This window comes from Cetorhinus maximus, chromosome 23, assembly GCF_964194155.1.
Source record: "Cetorhinus maximus chromosome 23, sCetMax3.hap1.1, whole genome shotgun sequence".
NCBI lineage: Eukaryota > Metazoa > Chordata > Chondrichthyes > Lamniformes > Cetorhinidae > Cetorhinus > Cetorhinus maximus.
Window position 1 is genome coordinate 43,587,865 of NC_135901.1, and position 18,540 is coordinate 43,606,404.

Below are 18,540 nucleotides of genomic sequence, written 5' to 3' on the forward strand. Positions count from 1 at the left end.
CTTTTTTTCATTCATTCACGGCATGCGGGCTTCGCTGGCTGGGCCAGCATTTATTGCCCATCCCATATTTCCCTTGAGAAGGTGGTGGTGAGCTGCCTTCTTGAACCACTGCAGCCCATATGGTGTCGGTACACCCGCAGTGTTATTAGGGAGAGAGTTGTAGGATTTTAACTGGAGGGAGACTTGAACCCAAATATTTTGACCCAGGAGAGAGAGTGCTGCCAAATATTCAACACGGACATGATCTATTCACAGTTCCCATCGCAAACCTTATTCCATTCAGAGTTCAATGGTCCTTGATTCTGTTATTCGGCAAACTATTTGCAACTTTGTCGGAATCGCACTCACTAAAGTATGACACCCTAACTTCGGTTTTGGCGCACTAGAGACCGACTGTACTCCCAGCACACTGGATTCAGTGATGTGTTCAGTAATACATTGCAACCTGCGGCTGATAGTATTGGATCGAACACTGTCCTCGTTACACTAAAATTCAACAATGCCTTTGCTGTAATCACACTGGACTCTGAGTCCATTCTTAGTGCATTGCCTCCTATTTCGGTAATTATTACACTCCACTCCGGCCACTGTTCCAGCCAGAAAATAACCTGCTTATCGATCCAATTTAATAAACGCCTATTATTATGGGAACATTGTTCCCGTCTATTTTCAACAGTAACATGTTCCTAACATTCATGAATTTGACAGTCCTCACTTAGTGATACACTGGCACCTATTTCGGATATCATTGTGCAAAGTATTATATTCATTATCATTAAACAAAGACTTTTTTCTTCTATCTTTACACTAGGACCTGTCTCTGCTATTAATGCAGTAGTACATATATTTGTTTATATTACACCGGGTCCTGTCTCTGTTATTACCGCATTAGATTATCTCTGTTTCTATTACAATTGGCCCTACCTTTGTTGATACTGCACTAGCCCATATCTCTGTTTGTAATACATCGACCCTGCATCTATTTATGCTACAAAGGGCCTGAGTCATTCCATGGAATATGCAGCATAGGAGCAGAATATGCAGTGCAAAAAAGGATTAGTGCATTTGTAGTGGAAAGAGTGGAAGTAACACTCAAAGGTTGCAGAAACAAAAGAGTGAAAATTCCCTGGAGATCAAGGAATGTTTCAACCCTTTCCATCCCTCTGAGTAATAAATCATAGAATTACAGTTGTAGTAACCTCACAACAGGTACAGTTTCAATTTGTCCACATTGCTTCCACAAATGATCACAGACTCATGGTATAGACAGGAGCTTCTGTAAGATGTTGATGTGATCATTTGCCAATAAGCTGCCCTTATTCTCGAGGTAATGTAATCCACATTCTACCTGATCACCTGAGACAGATTAGTCTAGCTGGGAAAGGACATAGACAGTCTGAAATCACTTTATAAACAAGAGCACACAGCAGAATGGTTATTAATAAGTAGTTACAATATTAAACGATCTTCAGCTGAAATACATGAATTGTTCTTTTTGGTGTGTTAACACATTCACTGAAGTTACAGAAAGACCGTGAGGTGTGTGTGTGTGTGTGAGGGAGAGAGATAGAGAGAGAGAAACGGACAGACAGGCAAACAGTTGGACAATGAGTTATGCATTGCATCAGATAGAGGGGCGAGAGATAGATTGGTGATTGGCACCTTCATCTCAGTAACGAAATGGCCAGTATGCCATGATTTTCTACACAATAGTACAGAGTAGAAAATGAGACCAATATTTTTTTTCTGCATTAAAAGATCTGCAGCCACAATTTGAATAAGAGAACATGAAATGCCAAAAAAAATGGTGGCGGTAAATTATTTATCTTTGAGGAATTACAGTGCAAGTGTGAAGAATGATTCTCTTCATGAAAATATACAGAACAGGTGGCATATGATCAGTGATACTGTCGACTGTAATGAAACTGAATATCAGGCGCTGCATTGAATGGGCCGCCGATCTCAAGCCGCCCATCTTTGGCCAAGGTCAGGGACCATTTCCTAGCTCATTACCTTTATTTATATTATCTCTCTATTTCACATAGACACAGCCTAGCGCAGTAATAACTCAGATTGGATCAAGCTTAATTTAAGCTAAGACATGGTCTACTGAAGTAGCAATAGAGATCGGGACTAGTGCAATATAAACAGAAAAGGGGTCTAGTTTAGCATTAAAAAGGCAGGGTCTAGTGCAGTAATAACTGCAACTGCATCTTCTGTAGCCTGTGAGACATGGTCTAGTAGAGTACAAACAGAGATAGGGCTAATGCAATATAAGCAGAGACATGTAGTAATGCTGCAACAACTAAAACAAAGCTTAGTGCTGTATATAGGGACCATTACTCCAGCGCAGTAAGAACTGGGACTATGCCGTATGTAATACAAAAAGAGACATGGTATACTTCCAGAACAACTGAGATGGGGCCAAACACTGATATAACTGAGGCAGGAACTGGTGTAATATTATGATAGGATCTATTTGGATATAAACCGAGACAGGGTCAGGTGCAGTAATACTGAGACAGGGAGGAGTGCACAAATTATTGCTACAACATCTTCAATAATATAAAAGGAAACTGGGTCAAGTTCAATAATTACTGAGACAAGTTCCAGCGTATTAGTAACAGACGTGGCCTTATGTAATATAATCACAGGCATGGTCTGCACTGCATACAAAAAGGCAGGGTCTATTTCAATATAAACACATGCAAGGAAACGTCCAGTGGAATGTCAGCAGAGAGATGACCTAGATTGACATGAAAAAAGAGATGATCTAGTGTAACGTAAACAGAAATGTGATCTCGTGTATTATAAAGTGCAGCAGTGCTGGGTGCAGGAATAGATGAGGCAGTAGCGTGTGTAATTTAAACTGATACATGGACTGACGGAATAATAAAGGAGACAGAATCTAGTGTAAGGAAACTGACACAGGGTCTAGTGCAGTTTTACTTGATAAAGGACCTTATGCAATATAAATTAAAATAAGACCTAGTGCAATCACTCCTAACCACGTACCTAGATTAATATCAATAGAAACATGGACAAGTGCAACAATGAGAGAGACATGGAATAGTACAATAGTAACAGAGAAAGGACATTGTGTGATATAAACAGAGAAATTGATATGCGCAGCATTAACTGTGAATTTTTCAAGTTTAGTATAAACGTGGCAGAGCAAAAAGTGAGACACAGCCTCGTGTGATGCAAACATGAGCATTTTCTGGTTTAGTATTAAAAGAGACAGGGCCAAGTTCAGTAACAATTGAGACATGACCTAATGTCATGTTAGCCGAGAGATGATTCTGTGCAGTCATAACTGAGAGAAGGTTTGATATAATAGAAAGAGGGCCCGGACCCGGTATATCAACAGAGATTGGGCTGAGTAAGGAAACAAATAAACATGACTTGCGGTAAAATGATCAGAAATATGAACCTGTGATATGATCAGAGACGGAGCCTAGTTTAATTTGAACAGAGATAAAGCCCATTCCGGTAACAATTGACACAATGACTGTTTAATGTAAAGCAACCTCGGCTTCACTGCCATCTGCTGGACAAACGCTGCTATAGTCAATGCCGCGTAAATGCCAATTTCAGTTCATGCTTGTGATATAAATCATTGAATCATGGAATGCTTGCAGCACAGAAGGAGGCCTGTAAAGCTTAGGAGATTTTGAGATATAAAACCATTTTAGTTAATATATCTACGTTCCGAATTCTTGATTTATATTAATGGAGTATTTAATTGTGCCTGATCTAAAAAGTTCCCAATAAGTGGTATTTATGGATCAAGTAGAATTTATGAAGCAATATTTTCAGGAACAGAGTTCCAAAGACTCACGACCCAGAGCGAGAAAGAAAAATCGCCTCATCTACGTTTTAAAGGAGCAGCGCCTTATGTTTAAACAGTGATCCCTGGTTCCAGATTCTCCCATAAGACAAAACATCCTCTGCACACCCCCGCTGTCAAGGACCCCCAGAATCTTACATGTTTCAACCAAGTCGCCTGTTACTCTTCTAAACTCCAGCCTAGCCTGTCTAATCTTTCCTCATATAACAATCCGCCCACTCCAGGTATGAGTCTGGTAAACTTTCTCTGAACTGACTCTAACGCATTTACATCCTTCCTTAAATAAGGTGACCAAAACTGCACACAGTACTCCAGATGTGGTCTCACTAGTGCTTTGTGTAACCGAAGCATAGCATCCCTACTTTTTAATTCAATTCCACTTTCAATAAATGATAACTTTCTATTTACTAATTACTTGCTGTACCTGCATACTAATTACTTGCTGTACCTGCATACTACACTACCCTTTTGTGATTCACACACTAAGACATCCTGGTCACTGAATCTCAGAGCACTGCAATCTCTCACCATTTAGATAATATGTTTCTCTTTTATTCTTCCTGCCAAAATGGACAATTTCAAATTTCTAATATTATTCTCCGTTAGCCAGACCTTTGCCCACTCACTTTACCTATCTATCTTTGTGTCATCAGCAAATTTGGCAACCATCTCTTCCATCCCTTCATGCAACTCATTTATGTAAATTGTAAAGAGATGAGGTCCAAGCATTGAGTCCTTTGGCACATTACTCGTTACACCTTGCCAACCTGAAAATTCCATTTATTCCTGTTAGCCAGCCAATCTTCTATCCATACAATATGTTACCCTATATACCATGGGCTTTTGTCTTCCGTAATAATCTTTGATGTGGCACTTTATCAAATGCCTTCTGCCAGCCTTACTGCAGAATATCCATCGTTTCCCATTTATCCACAGGCCATGTTACTTGCTCAAAATCATGCTGGCTCTCCCTGATTACCTTGAACTTATCAAAGTTATCTGATACAGCTTTTTTTCACAGTAGCTTCTAACTTTTTCCCCATAACAGATGTCAAGCTAACAGGCCTGCAGTTTCCCGCTTCCTGTCTCCTTCCCTTTTCTATCCCAAACTAAAGGGACCTCCGCTGAATCTAGTGAGCTTGGAAAAACATTAAAGCAATGCATCAACTATCTCACTAGCCACTTCTTTTCAGACCCCAGGATGACGTCCATCAGGACCCGGGTAGTTGTCAGCCCACAGCTCCAACTATTTACTCAGTACCACTTCTCTGGTTATTGTAATTTTCCTGACTTCCTCCCTACCTTCCATTTCCTGATTTACAGCTGCCTCTGGAATGTTAATTGTATCCTCTATAGTAACTACTGATGCAAAGTACCTGTTCGATTCATCTGCCATTTCCGTGGTTTCCATTATCAATTCTTCAGACACTTTCTCTGGTGCGAACGCTCACTTTGATAACTCGTTTCTTTATTAAAAAAAATTCATGGAAGCTCTTACCATCTGTTTTCATATTTGTGGCTAACTTTCTGTCGTATTCTATTTTATTCCCCTCCTTATTAAACTTTTAGTCATCTGAATCTGTTCCTTCTCTTCTGCCCAATCTACTGGCATTCCACCTATCATTGCACAATCATATATTTGTTTTCTTTAAGTTTGGTACTCTCGTTCACCTTTCCAGTTAACCACGGATGGTGTATTGTCCCCTGGACCTTTTTTTTTACTCGCTGGAATATATCTATCCTGTGTATCTTGATATATCCACTAAAATGTTTACCATTACTTCTCAATGAACCTATCCCTTAACTTAATTTGCCAATTCACTTCAGTTAGTTCTGCTTTCATGCCCTCATAACTGCCCTCATTCTGTCTTAAAAACATCGTCTCGGACCCACGCAGTTCTCCTTCAAACAGAATGTGAAATTCAATCATACGATGGTCACTACTACCGAGGGCCGTCTTCACTATGAGGTCATTAATTAAACCTATCTCATTGCACAATACCAGGTCTGGTATAGCCTGCTCTCTAGTTTCCTCGAAAACTAAGAAACAATCCCGGAAGCATTCAATCAGCTCCTCATCTGGGCGACCTTTGCCCATCTGACATTTCCCATCCATACGTAGTTTAAAAGCTCCCATGATTATGGTTGTGCCTTTCTGACAAGTTCCCATTATTTCTTCCTTCATGCTACCGTGTGGTTACTATTAGGAGGCCTGCACACGACTCCTACAAGCGATTTCTTTACTTTACCATTTTTCATCTCTATCCAAACCGTTTCCGTGTCCTGGTTTCATGAGCTTGGGTCATCCCTCTCTATTCTGCTAAGCCATCATTAACTAGCAGAGCCATCCCTCCACTATTTCTTCTCTTCATGTCCTTCCAAAATGCCCTTTGATATTCAAGTCCCAATCCATGTACTCCTGCAGCCATGTCTGCAATGACTATCAAATAGTACTTCTGTATTTCTGGATGTGCTATTATTTGGAAAGAATCAAAATTAACCTCTTTCATTGGCTTGGGGTGAGGTTCATTTGGTGTCACTTCATCTCTGTATCTAAAGCCATGAACACTGAAGACAAATCTGCATCTCTTATTCCCTGGGCCCCCGGATGTATATTCAACACGTGAGTAAATATCACAACCTTGTAAATACAGAGCTATTGCAAACAATGTTACATCTTCTTATCAATAATACAACTTATCATATATAGCTACGTCAACACTTCTTTTAGCACCATACCAGAGATAATATACATTAATAGTAAATGTTAATAACACTTCCTACAGTTATGTCAAGACAAAGGTTGCCCGCCAATACAGATATTCTGCTCTACGGATATGGTTAATCAATTGAACAAAGTCACCGATCGTTTAGTTTTAAGATGAGGTGTCATGTTAAGTTAAAGCTGCTGAATTCACCTTTTTTGTTTATCCGTTTGAAACTGACAAAGAATCCCTCAATTGCACAATTCAAATAAAACAAATATAATTCATCGAACCTAGGCTTCTCGGTACCTTAAAGTAATTAAGGCAATAACACTGGTTCCTGCTCCCAGCCTAAAATCGATATAGCCTCAGTAGCAGAAACTCAAACTGAGCTGTAAAGATAACATAAATATTATTTCGTATCAACATAAAACCATATAATATTCGTAGTATTATCACTACTTAAAGGCCATTCCGTCCGTTCTTACTGTTCTTGTACTGTGAAGGAATAGTTCCTCTCCTGCCACCCCCTGCCGGCTCCCCATAAGCCAGATGTTTACCTCCTTTTCATATAATTATCCAATCCCATTTGAAATGACTCCATTGTCACGGCCTCCACCACATCCTCACGCAGTCCATTGAAGGTCCTGTCCACTCTCTACATGAACAAAAGCGTTTCCTCGTGTCGCTAATGCTTATTTTCCCAATTAACTTAAATCTGTCCCCCTTGGTTCTCGATCCTTCCACCAATTAGACCGTTTTCTACTTTCTATTCTGTCCAGACCCATCTAGATTTTGAATACATCTATAAATTCTGCCTCAACCTTTTCTTCTCTATGGAAAGCACTCCCAATTCCTCTAATCAACCAGTTTAACTGGAGGTCCCCATCCCTGGAACCATTCTCGTGAACCTCTCCTGCTCTCTCACTGATACGTTCACACTTTTCCTAAAGGGTGGTGCCCAGAACTGGACGCAAATGCTCATGTTGAGACTTTAACAGTGTTCGAAAAACTCTTTGCTTTCAACTCTGTGCCCCAATTTATAAAGCCTCAGATACCATATGCTTTATTAACCAGCCTGTCAGCACTAACAACAGAGACAGGGCATCGTGTTATATAAACAGAACATGGACTTGTGCAGCATTAACTGTGACCTCCTCTAGCTTCATATAAACATGGCAGGGTCAACTCAAATAATAACTGAGCGAAAGCCTCGTGTAATGCCAACAGGCACATGTTCAAGTTTAGTACAAAGGAAGACATTGTACAAGGCATTAACAATTGGGACATGAAGTTTTGTCATATAAGCTGAGACATGGTTCCGTGCAGTCATAACTGACAGTGTCTCACAAAACAGAAAGAGGGCCTTGGTTGAGTATGCTATCAGCAGAGATTGGGCCGAAAACAGAAATAAGTGAGACATAGCCTCCTCTAATATAATCAATGACACGACCTAGTGTTATTTAAACAGGCACGGGGTCTAGTTTGATATGAATGGAAACAGGGCCAATGCAGCAACCATTGAGAAATGTCGGCCTCACGGAATTTGAGCAATCACGGTTTCGGTTCCATCTGCTGGACAAACCTTGCTATTGCAGATGGTGTGGAAATGCTGATTTAATTTACTGTTTCTGATATCAATCATAGAATTGAAGAATTCTTACAGAAAAGAAGGAGGCCATTTGTCTGGCCCGTGCTAACCCTCTAAAGGAGAAATTGACCTAGTTCCACTCTTTTCCCCCTGGTCCAGCATTTTTTCCCTTTTCCGAAAATGATGCAATTTATTTTTGAAAGCATCAATTGAATCTGCCTCCACCACACACTCAGCCTGTCCACTCCAAATCCTAACCACTCACTGCGCGAAAAAAACTTTATTTTTAAATGTCGCCGTTGCTTCTTTTCCTGATTATCTTAAATCTGTGCCCACTTGTTCTCGAATCTTCCACCATTGGGAACTCTTTCTCCCTTTTTTTTTGTAAAAATATACTTTATTCATAAAATATCTTCAATCACATTCAAAACCATTTCAAAAACAACATTACAAGGGTACAATCCAGGTTAAACTTTTACAAAATGTATCACCAGGTGCATCAGTACAAACAATATTACAATCATTTACAGCCTTTCATTTTGATCTGTACAGCCCGAGGGGCTCTAAACAGTTCCCAGTCTCTCGGTGCGCTGTGGTAGAAAGGTCTTAGACAGCGACCCTTCCCCATTGCGCCTTTGCGGCAGCTGCCCCAAGCTTTAGTGCGTCCCTCAGCACGTAGTCCTGGACTTTGGGAACTCTTTCTCCCTGCCTACTTTGTCCGGACCGTCATGATTCAGGACAACTTTAACAAATCCCCTTTCAAACAGGGTATGGCAAGGGAAGAAAACGCTAATATATTTGTGTTGTTGTTGCAAGAAAATAACATAGGTGGAGTGCGAAAATATGATCGAGTGAGGGCAAAACAACTGATGCTAGCCAGGCATAAATTGCGTTCAATATGTATTTTTGTTTCATCTTCTTTGAAAGAGGGAACAGTTAATATGTACATGTGATCCGCAAATGAGATCATAGGACTTTCAGTGGTGAATTGCTACATTTATTACGTTAGTACCAGCATGGTTGATGAAGAGCTGTGGAAATTCAGCTGAATCAATCCACGGCCCACATAAGATGCATCCGAGGATTTTTACGGAAATAAGCGAGAAATCTGCAGGTTCTCAGTCATAAATCTGTGAAAAATGATTGAATTCTGAAAAGACGTCTGGCGAGCAAATAAAATAAAATGCAGCCTTTATTGTTCTTTGGTAATATGTTCGAAAAAGTGAGTCAGGAAATCACAGACCATGAGTTACCCCTCGTAAACCCGTAAGAAAGGAAAGTTTGTCGGACATGTGGAGAGAAGGAGAACCTTTCATTGTAGTCAGTAAGTGTCCATGAAGGAAATGACTTGCTTATCTAGTTGGCTGATCACTTTGAACGTGAGCAAAACGAGCTTCATGGGGCAAGATAGACAATGGATGTGATGCATTTGGATTCCTGCAGGCTTTCTAAACAGTTCCTCTGGAAAGGATGCGACCCTGGAAGAAATATTTCCACAATCAGAGGGAGGACTGCAAGGGAATCGGAATTAGTTGATTGATAGATTCCAGATTGTAATGATACAGGGATTGTATTCGGACGGGAAGAATATTAACGCTGGGATCCCACATTGTTCTGTTTCATTCCGCATTAGTTTAAGATGATAAGAAATGAAGCCAGAAGATTAATGCTTACAACTGCAGTGAGGGAAAAGGCTAATGAAGATCATAGGTGCACATCTGATCAGGGTAAGCTATGGGCGGATATAAATACTTGAAAAATAAGCAGAAAGGCAATGGATAACATTCCTAGAGAGGAACTCAAAATTTGCCTCATGGAGATAAGGAATTAAGGAAGGAAATATCACATATGGAAAAAAAAACCTGTATGAAAAAAGAAATAAAAAACTGTGGTTTCTGACTGACAAGAGTTGATTATCTTTCAACAATGAGCAAAGCAAATGAGGCCCTGGGACGGACACAGATTCCCTCTCTCCACGTTTCCTGACGCCTTCCCCGGCCCAGTGCCAGCCTTGCCGCCTTCCAGCCTGCTCTAATGGACCTGGAAAGTTCAGACTGTTATTCCGCTGGGTGTTCGATTCATGGAGCAGACTCTTGAAAGCAGGAAAGCCGTTAACATTGATTCTTACAGGAACACAAGAATAGGAGCAGGAGTCGGCGGAATGGCCGTCGAGCTGCTCTGTCATTCAGAACTTTGCTTCAACTCCATGTTCCCGCCCGTTACCCATATCCCTTAAATAGCCGAGACACTGTAACTCTGCCTATCCCGAACTAAAGTGGATGAAGAATCCAGAGCTCTCTAGGGTAGAAAATTCCAAAGGTTCACAACCCTTGTCATCTCAGACCAAAATGTTCGGCCCCTTATCCTGAGACAATTCCCCGTGTTTTAGATTTTCTGACCAGGCTGTAAAGATGTGAAAATAAATTCTCTCCCATATATTGTTTGTGTTTGATATGTATAATTTCCCCACTAGGACAAAGAACGTGAGAAATTGAGAACATTATCTTGGAGACATAAGTGGGAAAAAAGCTTTAAAAAGATCCAATGTGTCGCGTTGAACATTGACAATGTATTGCAGAGGAATTACAGAGCACAGCAAAGTTTAACTACTCCCATTCTGAAAGCGATTAGAGTCTGATAACTGTGTCAAATGTGCACATTGCACTCTGAAATAACTCCCAACAACCAGCTCCAGCCAATACCTCCAATGGGGAATGATGAGAGAGTTCATGTACAGGGTCAGGTGGTAAAAGAGCGAACCCTGCTGCAAACTTCAATCCGATACAGTATTGTTCCATATTCACAATTCATCAATATGTTTTCAGATGCAGCCATGCAGTAACTGAACTTCTCTGAGGCTGGCAAACAGCACCGCCTGTAGTGGCGGTGAGGTGCCAGCAGAGGGTGCGGTTGTATTACTTTAATCACAAGACAATGAAACGGGTTTGAGAGGGGACTTTGACCCTTTTAATTCATTCATGCGGTGCTCTTTGCCACTGAATAAATTCATTTATTTAAAATTCTTCAGCTGGAATACTTGCATCATGTATCATAAATGCATTGTCAGCATCCAGGAGGTTACCATTGACCAGAAACTAAACTCGGCTAGCAGTATAAATACTGTGGCCACAAGTGCAGGTCAGAGAGGCTGGGAATTGTGCGACGAGTAACTCAGTCCCTGACTCCCCAAAGCCAGTCCACCATCTAAAGGCACAAGTCAGGATTGTGATGGAGTACTCTCCTCTTGCCTGGATTTGTGCAGCTCCTAAACACAAACTCAAGAAGCTTGACACCAAAGCATCCCACTTGATTGGCACCCCATCCACAAACATTCACTCCCTCCACCACCGACGCACAGTGGCAGCAGTGTGCACCATCTACAAGATGCACTGCAGGAATTCACCAAGTCTCCTTCGACAGCACCTTCCAAACCCATGACCACTACCATCTAGAAGGACAAGGGGCGCAGACACATGGGAACACCACCACCTGGAAGTTCCCCTCCAAGTAAGTCACCATCCTGACTTGGAAATATATCGCCGTTCCTTCACTTTCGCTGGGTCAAAATCCTGAACTCCCTCCCTAACAGCACTGTGGGTGTACCTACACCACATGGACTGCAGCGGCTCAAGAAGGAAGCTCACCACCACCTTCTCAGGGACAACTAAGGATGGGCAATAAATGCTGGCCCAGCCAGTGATGCCTACATCCTGTGAAATGAATTAAACATGCCAAAGTACCAATAAATCGACAACTGTGCCAGGTTTAAGCCTGTTGTCAATGTCACTGAAGTTGCATCCCTGTTAGCAAGTTAGTGCTGTTCTGTGTACGTGTCACTGATATGGGGCTGCAGTGTGATTAACCAGCAAACTGAGAGCCTGGTCACCGCCTGCTCAATACATGAATATCAGGATCGCAGCTCCTGTTGATTGACTATTACGGGGGGGTGGTGGGGGGCTCAGGTGTCCAGGACAGACTGAGGGGGATGGGAGGTTAGCCTGACAGATCTCAACCCCCTTGAGAATGAACTCTTTCTCACCCGTGTTCCCTCTTTCAGTGAGACGGGCAGATTCCTGGCAAAGAGGAAGATCTGAAGACCAGTGAGCCTCGATTTATCCTGGACGAATTTCTCTGCCATCTTATTGCCTTCGAATTCGCCACCGCTCACTTGTGCTTAACCTTGTCTTTGGGCGACTGCTAGTGAAATGCAGAATGGACCGACTTCTGCCCCATCGGCATCCGCCCGGCAATATAAACTGTCCTCAGTCAAATATTGCTAACAGCCGAGCGTTTGCCAAGCACCATACACTCTCTCCTGAATGCATACAAGGCTCATACTTGTCACCAGGTCAGTTCATATATTTTTTAAGTTTCTTAAATCGCTGCTCTCCATTTGTCCCTTTGTTCTATTTTTGGTCAAGTTGACCAATTGAAACAACCTGAATGGCGATGGTCTGTTCTGAACGACCGTGTCCATCCTTTCTGATATTGCTCACGTGCTCTCTCGCTCTCACTGCCTGAACCTGTTCCCACATTTCCCATTACTGTTGGGCTCATCCTGGGGCACTGTAGCCATTTGCGAGACATGAGATTTTGGAATTTTTTAAATGTTTTAATCGTTTCTAAATATTAAAGATTTTCATTGAAATGTACCCACCATGTGTTTTGTCTTTAGATCCTGAAATGTTTTACTCAGCGCAATGTGAGTGTGAAATAGTCTGCCAGGCACTTAAATGATCACTTTAGCATTAGGTATTCTACCGAGGATGATGTCCGGATTGAAGCTCCACCCTAGGCCCAATAGGGCTGTGCAGTACTGAGCACTGCACTCTAGCAGGTGTCCCATTTTATTTTGTTTTTCTCTTTATGGTATGTGGGCATCACTGGCAAGGCCAGCATTTTCTGTCCACTCCTAATTGCCATTGAACTGAGTGGCCTGCTGGGGAAAAATTTCAGGGGCGTTTAAGAGTCAGCCACATTTGCGGTGGGTCTGGCGTCACATGTAGGCCAGTCTGGGTAAGGACAACAGGTTTCCTTCCTGAAAGGACACTAGTGAACCAGATGGGTTTTTACAACAATCGATGAGTTTCATCATCGCCATTACTGAGATGAGCTTCATTTTCTATACTTGGTGAACTTAAATTCTACGAACTGCTGTAGTGGGATTTGAACCAATGGGCATTCGGTTGGCTCTCTGGATTTCTAGCCCCGTCAAGTTACCATTAATCCCCCATCTCCCCCAAGTGGAATTCAGAGGCGGTTGAATTCAGAACCATGAGACAGGGTAAATTTTTATTTGTTTGCAGGATGTGGGCTTCACTGGCTGGGCCAACATTTATAACCCATCCCTAATTGCCCTTGAAGGTGGTGATGACCTACTGCCTTGAACCAAGGTCAGGATTTGCTGTCCACCCCTAATTGTGAGCGTCATGTCAGGGGACAGTTAAGTGTCAACCACACTTGCTGTGGGTCTGGAGTCATATGTAGGCCAGGTGAGGATGGCAGGTTTTTTTCACTAAAGGACAAATGAAACCAATCCATGTGGTGTAGATACACCCACAATGCTGTTGGGTAGTTCCGGGGTTTTGACCCAGCGACAGTGAAGGAACGGTTATATATTTCTAACTCAGGATGATGAGTGTCTTGGAGGGGAACTTCCAGGAGGTGGTGTTCCCTTGTGTCTGCTGCCCTTGTCCTACTAGATGGCAGTGGCCGTGGGTTTGAAAGGTGCTGCCGAAGGATCCTTGGTGAGTTCCTGCAGTGCATCTTGTAAATGGTCCACATTGCTGCTACTGTGCGTCGGTGGTGTAGGGAGTGAGTGTTTGTGGATGTGGTGTCGATCAACCGGCTGCTTTGTCCTCGGTCGTGTCAAGATTATTGAGTGCAGTGGGAGTTGCACTCATGCAGGTAAGTGGGGAGTATTCCATCACACTCCTGACTTGTGCCTTGTAGATTGTGGGCAGACTTTAGGCAGTCAGGAGGTGGGTTACTCGCCACAGGATTCACAGCCTCTGACCTGCTCTTGTAGAAATGGTATTTATGTCGATAGTCCAGTTCAGTTTATGGTCAAGGGTAACCGCCAGGATGTTGATAGTCGGGCATTCAGTGACAGTAATCCCATTGAATGTCAAGGGATGGTTAGGTCCTCTCTTGTTGGACAGGGTCATTGCCTGACACTTGTGTGGTGTGATTGTGACTATCCACTTGTCAGCCCAAGCCTGGATATTATCCAGGTCTTGCTGCATTTGGACATGGACTGCTTCAGTGTCTGAGGAGTCACGAATGGTGCTGAACATTGTGCAATCATCAGCGAACATTCCCACTTCTGACCTTATGATGGAAGTAAGGTCATTGATGAAGTAGCTGAAGATGGTTAGGCCAAGGACTCTGCCCTGAGGAACTCCTGCAGTGATGTCCTGGAGCTGAGTTGACTGACCACCAACAACACAGCCATCTCCCTTTGTGCTCGGCATGACTCCAACCAGCGGATACTTTCCCCCCTGATTCCCATTGACTCCAGTTTTCCTAGGGCTCCTTGATATCAAGGGCAGTCACACGCATCTCACCTCGAGAGTTCAACTCTCCTGTCCATGTTTGAACTAAGGTTGTAATGAGGTCAGGAGCTGAGTGTCCCTGGCAGAACCCAAACTGGGCGACAGTGAGCAGATTATTACTAAAGTGCTGCTTGATAGCACTGATTACCCCTTCCGTTACTTTACTGATGATCGAGAGCAGGCTGATGGGGTGGCAATTGGCTGGGTTCGATTTGTCCTGCTTTTTGCGCACTGGGCAAAATTTCCACACAGCCGGGTAGATGCCAGTGTACTAGATCTACTGAAAGAGCTTGGCTAGGGGTGCGGCAAGCTCTGGAGCTCAAGACTTCATTACTATAGCTGGAATATTGTCAGGGCCCATACCTTTTACAGTACCCATTGCCTCTTGGGTGAGGAATGGCAGCGGAGTGGTGAGGTGGGGACATGAACGTTTTGACACAGCAAGTGGTAATGACCTGGAACTCGCTGCTCACCAGGGTGATCCAAGTGGAAATGATTGATTTCTGAATGAAACTCGGCCCTTGAGGCAAGGCAGCTCTCTGGGCTATAGCAGCTGCATGGTAATGAATGGGGCTGCTCTGTGGGAGCTGTCATAGACAGTGGGCTGAATGGCCTGCAGCTGGGACATAAAGGACTGATTCCAGGTGTGAAGAGGAGGGTCTGTCGAATGTTTAAAAATGAACTGATTCTCTGCTGTACTAACTTGGCCTAACACTCCTGCCTCTCTCTGAAGTCAGGAGCGATCATGTTCCCTGGTGAGGGACCGTCGTGTTCGATGCTGGGGATCGGCGAGACCCTAATGTAAGATTTGGAGTGACCCTGACTGAGAGTCAAAGTCAACAGGGCTGAGCGACATTGAATGTCGGATATCACTGATTTATTGTACCTAACATTTAGCATGTTGAGGGTAGATAGTGTCCTCATGGTAATGTTGGAATTGATTAATACAGCCAGGAATTATAAAGCTAGTCTCCATAATGGTGACTAGGACAATTGTAACTAACCACAACTTTAAAAAAAAACAATCAGGTTCACTAATGTCCCTTTAGGGATGGAAATCTGCCGCCCTTACCCGGTCTGGCCTACACGTGACTCCAGACCCACAGCAATGTGGTTGACTCTTAAATGCCCCCTGAAATGGCCGAGAAAGACATTCAGTTCCAGGGTAGTTAAGGATAGGCAGCAAATGCTGGCTCTGCCAGCGACGCCCAGGTCCCGAGAAAGAATGAAGAAAAGGGAAGTGCTCCCTGGCAATTGACCTTAAACAGCCTCGCTCCAATTTAAATTCAATTAAAAAGCCTGAGGCTCGCCTCAGTCATGGTGACCATGAAGCTATCGCACATTGTTGTAAAAACCCATCTGGTTCACTAATGTCCCTTTAGGGAGGGAAATCTGCCGTCCTTAACCGGTCTGCCCAACATGTGACTCCAGACCCACCGCTAATGTGGTTGACTCTTTTAACTGCCCCCTGAAATGGCCCATCAAGACACTCAGTCCTCAAGGGCGATTAGGGAGGGGCGTTATATGCCGGCCCAGTCGGCTCCTCTCCAATCCCGTGATCGAGTAACGCTAACAGTAATAACGATAATGAAAAATCTATAATCGCTGACTTTGCAGAATTGACCAGAAACAGTTCGGTGTGAGTGAGGCCGCTCCGGTTGGAAATCTCCCCAGCTTCTCACAATCCACATGGACAGCAAAGGTTCAAGGAGACGGTCCACCATCACCTTCATTAGGGATGGCCAATACATGGGTGGCCTCGCCAGCTATGCCAAACCCCTGTGAAAGAGGAACATAGACTGAGAAGCAAAGAAAACTGAGACACGTTTTACCTGGGACTGCGACAGCGGCGAGGGCGGTGTAGTATATGGTATAGAGCGGTCCGATGGATAGTGCATCTTCTGTGAGGAGCAGCGGCGAGAAGAACCCAAACTCTGTTTGACTATTGAAGTGGGCATGATTATAACTGATATTTAACCCCCCCAAAGGCACAATTAGGGAACCTAGAATGTGCTTGTCTAACTTTGAACAAACAAGTGAGGTTGCGTCACCCATTCATATTAAATACGACCATTGAACAAACAGATAAAAGTGCAGCCCCTTTGACTGTAGTTTCCGATGCAGGAGAATGATCTCGGCTGATTCCCACAGAATGCTAGAAGGAAATGTCGAACACTTATCCTGTGGCCTGTCCGATCACATTGGAAGCCGCCCATGATTCCTAGAACATTTTCAGGGCAGAAATTCATAGATGCAGTCACACTGGGGAGAGACCGTTCACCTGCTCCAAGTGTGGGAAGGGATTCACTCAGTTACACCACCTCCTGACGCATCAGCGAATTCACACTGGGGAGAGGCCATTCAACTGCTCTGAGTGTGGGAAGGGATTCATCACTGTATCTAACCAGCTGAGACACCAACACACTCACACTGGGGAAAGACCCTTCACCTGCTCAGAGTGTCGGAAGAGATTCACTCAGTTATCCAGCCTGCTGAGACACCAGCAAATTCACCCTGGGGAGAGGCCATTCACCTGCTCCGAGTGTGGTAAGGGATGCATTGATCCATCCATCCTGCTGAAACACCAGCGAGTTCACAATGGAGAGAAAACTTTTAAATGCCAAGACTGCGGGAAGTGTTTTAAAATTTCCGGGAACCTGATGTCCCATCAACGTGTTCACACTGACGAGAGACCGTTCAGGTGCTCTCACTGTGAGACTGGGTTCAGATGGTCATCTGACCTTACGGTACACCAGAGAATTCACACTGGGGAGAGACTGTTCACCTGTACGGAGTGTGGGAAGGGATTCACTCGATCATCCAACCTGCTGAGGCACCGACACGTTCACAAGTAACGACAGTGATTGGGATTTGCTGATAATTACATCCAGGACTAAACTATGTTCATCGGGGTCAGTTTCTGTTGATCTTCATAAACCCCAGCCCAGTTACAGGGGGCCATTTGTATTTTTGAAGTGCTGTGTGTTAAATACAATGTATTGAGTCATTTAGTACCTTTAACACAAGTTAGTTCCTTTTGAAGGACTCTGCCTCTCCCCTGTCACCTCCATCCTCACCTCTAACAACAAGTGTGAGGAGCTCATGGAGCTTCTTTGTCACTAAGATTGAGACAATCCGATCAGCTGCCTCTGCTGCTTCCCTCCCTCCCACTAGCCCACTGGGCCAAAGACCTGTCCGCTCGGGACAGGGGTGAATTGCATAGAATTTGGATCAAGAAGTGAATAAAATGGGTGCATTTCAGGGGGAAATGGATAGCTCTATGAGAAAGAAGGGAATAGATGATTACATTGGTAGATTTAGCTGAGAAAAAATGGGAGGAGGCTCGAGTGGAGCGTAAACAGCAGCATGGACTGATTGGGCTGAATGGCCTGGTTCTCTGCTGTATATCCCGTGAACTCCTGTGCAATCTAGTCTAAATCCATGGTATTATCTGTCTGGAAGCAGCATTGCATTAAACTGAAAACTAAAATCAAACTTTACCAGGCCATTGTCCTGACCACCCTGCTGTATGGAGCAGAATCCTGGGTCTGCTCTTGGAGCCACATCAAAGCTCTGGAACACTTCCAGCAAAGACACCCGAGGTCCATCCTGAGAATTAGATGGCAGGACAAAAATCACAAACAACGAGGTTCTCCATCATGCTGGGTTCAACAGCTTGGAGACCACCCTCCAGAAAATTCAGCTCCGATGGCTAGGCCATGTTCCCACATGGACAATCACAGAATTCCCAAGCTGATCTTCCATGGGGAACTTATCAGGGCAAACAACATCAAGGTGCTCAATACAATCGATACAAGGACACCCTAAAAAAGGAGCCTC

At 43.6% G+C, this 18,540-nt stretch overlaps 1 protein-coding gene across 1 annotated transcript in view; it reads left to right on the forward strand.

Annotated features, from left to right (window-relative positions):
- The window catches only part of LOC144698509 (uncharacterized), a 134,340-nt gene that overhangs the window by 85,400 nt on the left and 30,400 nt on the right, over positions 1–18,540 (forward strand). Inside the window, 1 exon segment of the mRNA XM_078570448.1 lies at positions 17,326–17,479. Coding sequence (XP_078426574.1) covers positions 17,326–17,479 — 154 coding nt within the window.